This window comes from Rosa rugosa, chromosome 4 (genome assembly GCF_958449725.1).
Source record: "Rosa rugosa chromosome 4, drRosRugo1.1, whole genome shotgun sequence".
Lineage (NCBI taxonomy): Eukaryota > Viridiplantae > Streptophyta > Magnoliopsida > Rosales > Rosaceae > Rosa > Rosa rugosa.
The window spans coordinates 50,591,731-50,600,163 of NC_084823.1; the positions used below are offsets into that span (position 1 = coordinate 50,591,731).

The following is an 8,433-nucleotide window of genomic DNA, read 5'->3' on the forward strand; positions in this document are numbered from 1 at the left end:
CGCGACGAAAGGCCAGGAGGACTCTTTCGCTATGATCCCGTCCACTGGCCAGAAAGCCATCATCAGGAGGAGGCAATCGCCTAGAAAGGACTATTTTTGGGTCCGGCATCTCTTTCAGCAAGTACATGTAAATAAAACACTCGGAGTAGGGTGGAGCTCGATACCTTACATTGCGGCAAAGCCAATTCCCCAAAAGGGAATCGACTGGAGGATCCTTTGGAATATCACCGCGACGGAAGCAAGGGAAATAAATCTGCAACCAAAAGGCGAGGATCCAGAAAGGGCCACTAATGTCGGTATCGAAGGGGCACATTACGGATTTATAAAGGGAGCGATATAACGCACCCAATACAGGTTGCCCAAGGCCAACGCAAATACCATTGTAGAGAGCAGTGGCCAGAGAATTCTAGGGCCTAGTAGGTTTGTTGGAAGAAGTGCAAAAGATAAATTTGCAAAACCAGAATTCCAGGAATGCGATACCTCCTGTGTGGTCACGCTGGGTGCAGTAATAGTCGCGCCAAATCTCTCGCTTGGACCTCCTGATACCAAACATTTTCCTCGGGAGCGATGGTAGGCCAGAAACCCAGTTTCCTCCTTGGCCCCCAACTGCTAAAATCACCGGGCACCTACTGAAGAGCCGCTATGGGACGGCGGATGGGAAGCCCATAATAGGCCATAGCATCATCTGGAAAACGATCGCGAGGTGTGGGACCTAGACTCGCTTGATTATCACCTCCACCAAAGCCCATCAGTCGACTTTTCTCCTCTCCGGTGTGACTTCTACATCGAACACCCATGTTAGTCCGCCAGGTGAATGCGGCTTTCTCAGTGATTTCATCTGCCTGATCGATAACGAATGGTTTCTTGGGTGCCATTTCTGGGTTTGTTCCGAAATGGAAGACGAAGTTTGGAGGAATGAGAGAACTTGAAACAGTTTGCTATTCTGCATCTTATTTCGCCAAGTACTGTAGGCCTTGATCAAACTTGATCTAGCCAGCGAAGCGGCTCCAACACCTACATTTGAGAAAATCAACAGAGAGCCAGCAAATAAGGCAGATACTTGCTGCTATACACATGGCGAAGCTACCACCAAGGAAGAGAAGGATCCTCATTCGCGATCAAAAGCAGTCTCCTTCACATGGGGGGCACGCTAAAGTTCTGATCTCCTAAAACCTGCCCAAGTTTCGCTAATTCACTGCATACCAGACATCAGATACATGGGGGGCAATAAAGTTGGCAAAGAAAGCGTCAGTTCATGACAAAGGCAATTCAGATTGTGGCATTCAAGCTTTATGGCCTATTTAGAGGCCTATATGGTCAAGTAATTTCAGTCAAGCCAATACAAGTGGCTTTGGAGCAACAACATTATAAGAGCAGTGTTGATTCAAGACCTCTTCAATCAAGACGAAGACCTTTGACTTCAAGGTCTGGGGGGCAATGTTTGAACCCAAAATGAGCATTTTGGCCTGACAATGCGTGTCTTGGAGAAATTGAGCCAATGTCAGTGGCTCAAGCTATATATTGTCGACAAGTTCAAAATATATTATTTAGAGGCTAGATAAACCCTACATGCAGAATTATGGAAGATTATGCAAGCTGCAAGAAAAGGCACGCCCATGCGAATATTCATACTCCATTCAATTAAGGAATATGGCATGCACGTGGGGAAGCATTCAACTACATTTCATGGTGGCCAATTGGAAAACCTATCATGATTCCATTAGTGCTTAATTGGAAAACCCATCATGATTTGTTTAAGGCCAACCACTGTGGCCTGGTAGCCTATATATAGAGGCTACGACGAAGTAACAAGACACAACTCATCAATTAATCTCTATGATCAACCAAGCCTTTCCAGAGCAACCCCTATCCTTCTCTTATCGGTGACCACACTCCAGTCCCAGAATCCTCAGGAGCCGACTGTCAGTGCCACCAAACCCTCTATCAACGTGCTTCGGTCCTAGTCTCCTCGGGAGTCGACTGTAGTACCGCGACCACAACGGTTACGGAACCAACCAACCAAGGGTAACGCCCTCGCAAACCAGGCAAGCTAAAGTCACGCTTTAGCAAGTTCTCCCCACTTCCCAGTGATTTTCGCTCTGCTCGGTCTACGACGTCGAGTATCGATTGTGTGATTTTGAAGAAGCTTAGCAAAAGTCCTCACCACGAGGCACAAAGAATCCCGCGACGAGGTTGGTGCTCTCCTCGTCCACAATCGCTCGAAAGAAGTCAGGTCAAGGGACACCCCCGACGACCGCACCCGAACGGTGCTGGCACGCCCGCACAGAAAAGAGACTGTTGACCAGCTGCAACAAAACTGGAGCCAAACAAGAAGTACTTTACATGGGACTGCTGATAGACAATACTATATGTAAAGTACTAAAATTGGAACTGGATCAAGACGTTTTATGTTTTTTTTTTCTTTGATTAAGTTTTATGCAATACGCTTTACTGGGATTTAAAGACAAAAGGGAGACAAGCCATTTGAATTTAATCAAAACAAAACACAAATAGATAAAATGGTAGAAAAGCTATTCACAATCGTTCAGCATTCATATACATAAGAAAACATAAAACCCAACCAAAACAGAACACACAGAAATTCCTACAAACAATCATATATATAGGCCTCAACAACGCTATTTGAATTTACATTTTTGCAAGAAATCGGAAGTTGGAGCATAGAAGAACCGCACATGTGGGTTTGAGAATTCTCATGAAGTTTTGGTCGTTGACATTAATCCGAAGACAAATAGAAGATGCAAGGGTTCCCTGATTAAGAATTCAACAAGATGTAGAGAAATTTAGGCGGAACTCTCTTGTTGAAGACTTAATCAAGAAAACCTAGCATCTGAAGCAAATACCCAGAATTGGGGCTAACTGTTGTAAAGCAACGACAAAATTTTTCTCCACTCGCTATTTAGCTGTAGGCCTTCATGTCGCAAAATTTGGGCGGTGTTTTCATTAAGTGGCCCAAACATATCTGAATGCTCTCCCCCTTTGGTGTTTGGTTAAAAAGAAACACTCCCTTTTTTATTTTATTTTTTAAACAAAACAAAATAAATTTTGATAAAACCATGTCGATTCTTAAGTGAGCACAAAAGGCTCTGATACCATAATGTAAATCAAATATATATGCAAGTATATGTATATGCAGATTTGTACTTAAACTTAAGAACACAAACATACCTGGGTTTGAAGCCATTGTGGAAGATCGCAAGTTGATCTTAATGAGTTGGTGCACTTGGTTGGTTCTCCTCTGAGCTATCCTTGTTGAGAATTCTCTTATGGGCAAAGCAATGTATTCTCGAGTATTGTGGGTTTGAAGCCATTGTGGAAGATCGCAAGTTGATCTTAATGAGTTGGTGCACTTGGTTGGTTCTCCTCTGAGCTATCCTTGTTGAGAATTCTCTTATGGGCAGAGCAATGTATTCTCGAGTATTGTTGATAGGGACCAAGTGATTCCTTATATAGGCTAACTAGTTAGGTACCCTCCCATAAAGGTTTCCTATATCTATTAGCAATAGGAACAACATTCCTCGTTCATGTACAGAATCATATTAATCCTAATGTAATAAGGCATGGTCCTCAATGAATGATTTCCTTCAATGAACTAGGAATACAGATTGAAACATCATTGCTAAATCCGATTGCTTGTTATGTACTTAGAGTAACAAGTTGCTGCTTCCTTCAGTTGACATTGATAAGTCCATAAAACCTTACATATAACTGTTCTCATTTTAGGGTAGTGAGGAAAGAGAAAACAAACTTCTCCAAATTAACAGCAATAAAAAGAAAACAAAGTTCCCCAAATTAACAGCAATTTCTAAAATTTTAAGGAAGAATTATGGAGATTTTAGATATTGCTGTAAATAGGGAATTTGTTAGATCGTTAGAGAAGAAAAATTATGGAAAGCTTTGACTCTTACTTCCCTATAATACAAAAATTATATAGAAGTTGTTAGAGTTTCTCTTAGGATTTCCGGTGCTGACAAGAATACTGCAGATAAAATTTAAGATTGTTACAAAAACATTCAAGAAATAATAAAGAGAAAGAAAACCAAAACTCCTCAAGAAAAATATAATGACAAAATTAAATGAGAGAGTTTGCATACAAACTTTACATTGTGGCTTATCTATGTGATCCCTCTTTATACCTCTTTTCATTTTATTTTATTTTTTTGATGACTTGAGAACTATGAATTAACATTCTGGACATTCTGTTTGAGCCTAAAAGTATTTTTGGCAATATCCTTTAGAGGATCGAGCATAACGGGCCTGTACCTGCGGCCCAAAAATAAGTCTACTATGGTTTTGGGTTATAGCTTCGCCCATTCCAAAGTCCATGAGGAAAATGAGCCCTTATAGGATTCAAGTAGCAAAGACCAATTAAGATTAAAGTCTTTCTGGAGCAACTTACCTTCAACCTAGTTGAAACCAGCAAAGTCAGGGTCACGCCTAGCAACCCAGCAAAGCTAAAGTCACGCTTTAGCAAAACCCGTGCTTTCTCCTACTTCTTGGTGATTACTCTGCTTAGCCTACAACGCTAAGTATCGATTCAGTGACGCAAGAATCACAACCAAAGTCCTTATCCGTAAGGCATAGAAAAGAACCTTGTGACGAGATTGGTGCTCTCTTCGTCCACATGTGTTTGAAGAAGAAGTCAGGTCAAGGGATACCCCAACGACTACACCCTTGGTGTTGGCACGCTCGCGCAATCATCAGCAGCATAAGAGATTGTTTGCTAGCCCAAACTAGGCAAAAGCCAAACACATTAAAAAAAATAAAACATTATTGAGAGGCTTTACTATGCGATCCCTCTTCACAACGACCCTCTAAGAGGTGGATATGTTATGTATATAAATTTAAGTTATATGTCAAAAAATGTCATCACAGATATGAACAATTTTGAGCTCTGAAAGTGTTTTATTTTATTCAATGCAAAACTTAAGCTCTATGATGTTGAGAGTTTGCGTACATTTTTTTACTCTTGTTTCACATTGAGTCATTGATATAGTCCTTAACTTAATAATAAAATTCATTCTTAAAAAAAAAAAAACTTAATAATAAATATACATTTTTATTAAGTTCAAATGTTATCTCAAACTTCAATAAATGCAACTAATATTAGAAAAAGTTAAAAAAGAAAATCTCACTTCTTGAAATCAAATCAACAGGATACTTGCTTAACAGCTAGATTTGGCTTCATCCTCTCGTTCTGTACGTGGTTCTTATTAGACTCCCAAGACCTGAAATGCAATTTGAGGCTCGAGAGACTCATGTATATAATAATACTATGCGGAACGATTGGACTTGAAAAGTTCTAAGGATTAGTGCATATAAGATTCGTTCATTTTAGGTTTCTATCATTGTAACTATAATTTATTATTTTCTCTTACGTAATGCAAATAAGAATATCATATAGTGATCCCTGTCGTCAATGGAAACCTTTTGAAATACTCCCAAAGCAGACGCACCACCATTATAATATCTAGACTAATAGACACATACACATGAATACCTAAAAAAAAAATTACCGCTATTTCACAAACGTACATGGACTTTTATTTCATGATTAATTAAAGGAAGAAGAAATGTTCACAACAAGCGACTATGCCCTCCAATGCTCAAATGCAACCATTACAATATGGGCAAGAAGCAAATCTATGAACGAACTAGCTAGACTATTAGGCTTACAGAAAGATAAAGATGCACCAAAGGACATATGTACACATCCTCTGTGTTACATATGCACTTCCACATACAATATTAGGGCTAGAAATGAAGATCAGACCAGGTAGTAGTACAAAGCAGATCGATCAAATCGAAGATGCCAAGCCGAATTCATCGATGCTCAAACTTCGCATTGAACAAGAACCGGGACTTGCTTAGAGACCAAGTCGATGCCTTGAGCATCAACGTGACATGGCTGTGGAACATGCTCACGTTGATCGTGTTCGTTTTGCTCATGATCATCATAGCTTTCGTCGGAATTATTGGCACGGGCGGGGCTTACGGCCTCTTCTTTTACTTGTACTTGTACCTCAGAAGTAGGCAAAACCGTGATGTTAATCTGCTTCACAATGTCATCAGCTGTTTTGTGCTCTGGTAGCTTCTCCTTGTCCACAATAACCGTTTTGTTGTTTCGGTAAATTGCATACAGTATCATCTGAGCCACACCAAAGCTGAAACCGAGTATGTTTGGGGCCTGCAGACCATGAAATTAATTAACTAATTAGTTAAAACGAGGCAATACTTTTCAAAATTGGCCCATTAAAATGTGCAAATTGTATCTTGCTAGCCCCTGCAAATTTTAAGACCGGCTTGATCAATTTGGCCCATAAATTGATCATAGATCTCTAGCTATTTTTTACTAATTGATTACAGTGGTCATCTATCTCCAGAATGCTTTTCGGTTTGCCACAACACAAAGATTGATGTGATTGTTAAAGAAATATGCATGGTAGAATATTATATATTAGTTATATTATATAATCACACATTAGCATATATAATAACTCTTATTTACAAGATTTGTTGAAAGGGCAAAGATACCTGCATATAATCATATATATATTATTTCATGATTGATTAAGGACAGGAAGCCGTACGCAGCTTAAACAAACAAAAAATAGGAATAGAAAAATGACTAAACTTACCGCAACATAGAGATCTTTAAGGAGTAAACCATAGAAGAGCCACATGATAGCACTGAGGGTGAGGAAGAAGGACAGAGAAAACGGCATGAATTCTACGCTCTTGGTGCGAATAACCAATCTCTGCAAAAATCACAATAAAGATATATAGACATGAGTGAGACAGTACTATATATATATATGGAAGGGTCATCGGTCTTCAATTCTATACAAGAATCAAGGGGATCCCCAATTAAGATATGATTAGCTTAATTAATTACCATGATGCTTAAAGGTGCTGCAAAGACACTGACAGAGAAAGCTACACAAACCCATCCAAGAACTTTAACCCGAGTTGGCCCTTGTGCTAGGAAGTGAGACAAAAGAAGAATCAAGCAAAATCCCCCAAAATTCACAAGAAGAAGCAGCCTCAAGGTGTTCACCTGCAAATTTTATTACAACGAATATTAATTCCATTACTCCATTAATTAGTAGCAGCTTGATTGGAGGGAGGGAGGGAGAGGGGGGGAGAGAGAGAGAGGGATTCTGGTATTTTACCCTAGCTTGCTTTGGTGCAAATGTAATGTACATTGCAATATAAATGGTCTCGATGACACAACCGAAGCCATTGATGGTGATTAGAAGCATCTCATCAGATTTAAGGGATGCATAGTAAATCCAGATCGTTGCACTGAAGAGTGCAAATACATATGGAACTGATTGAAATCCTTCTGTTGATTTCTTCTTGTACACCCTGAAAAATGTTGGCCTGCATCCCCAAAACACAAAATCATTATTTTCCGAATACTCTCTTTGATCTGAGAAGATCCTCTTTCAAGAAAAATATGAGAGAAAGTCGAATAAACTTACACTGGAGCTAGAAACACGATGAAGGAGACAATGTTACCTAAACAACAAGGAACAAAAGAAAAGTTAATTAGCTTTCCCAAAAGGGTTTTCTATTCTGAAATCTAATAAACTAGAAGAATGTTGATGCAGAACTTGTACCTAGGATGCCAAAGGCAAAAACCAGAGGGGAGTGAGCAGTACTTGACGTCATGGTCGTTTCTAGGAAATGAACTCAAGGAAGGAATAGAAGAAAGGATTACAGGGTTATGTATGCTCTGAAAGCCTTAGCCCTATATCCTTCTTCTCAAGCTAGATTAGATTCCAAGTCATGGTACGAGATCTTAAGACCGAGAGTCTTCCATATATATAGAGAAAACTTAGCTAGCTTGTGTGCATGAAGGGTGATTAATGTGGTGATTATATTTAATTAATTAAGCTTAGGAAAAGGCAGCCGCAGGTGGCATAAGCAAAGTAGTACAAAAAAGCCATGCACCCTTTCTGGCTTAGCAATCAACATATAAGCTAGCGCATTGCATGCCAACTCAACAAAATGTGAAACGAGCTAGTCGGTATCTTTAAGCTTATTGTGCAACTCAACAAGAACAACAACATACTTACGTTACAGGTTTAACAAAGCATACCTCTTTCACGTGACTGTCCCTCGGCCACTTCCTTTTTCCATTTATAACTTTCCATTACTTTTCGCCGTTTCTCCTGGGATTCCAACTCTGGCTTTGGCACTACTTTCGTGCACACATATACAAGATGCAACCGCCAAAACCCTAACATATGCATATTAATTTTAATAGCATCACATTTTTCATCAAGCATATTACTCGCCCCAATATCCTCCATACCTTTGAAAGTGACATTGATATGAAATTCAATGTTATGTAAATCACCCTCTAGTATACTTGGATAATATACATGTACTAATTGAGTAGTAATT

General features: G+C 39.5%; 1 protein-coding gene across 1 annotated transcript; it reads right to left on the minus strand.

The window, feature by feature from the left end:
- Positions 1-5,551: 5,551 nt before the first annotated feature.
- On the minus strand, positions 5,552-7,809 carry LOC133746289 (bidirectional sugar transporter SWEET12-like). The gene is made up of 6 exons (XM_062174467.1): positions 7,644-7,809; positions 7,506-7,542; positions 7,194-7,404; positions 6,917-7,078; positions 6,660-6,779; positions 5,552-6,208 (listed from the first exon to the last, which is right to left on the minus strand). The coding sequence occupies exons 1-6, from the start codon at positions 7,693-7,695 to the stop codon at positions 5,855-5,857; spliced, it is 936 nt and encodes a 311-aa protein (XP_062030451.1). The 5' UTR covers positions 7,696-7,809; the 3' UTR covers positions 5,552-5,854.
- Positions 7,810-8,433: the final 624 nt, after the last annotated feature.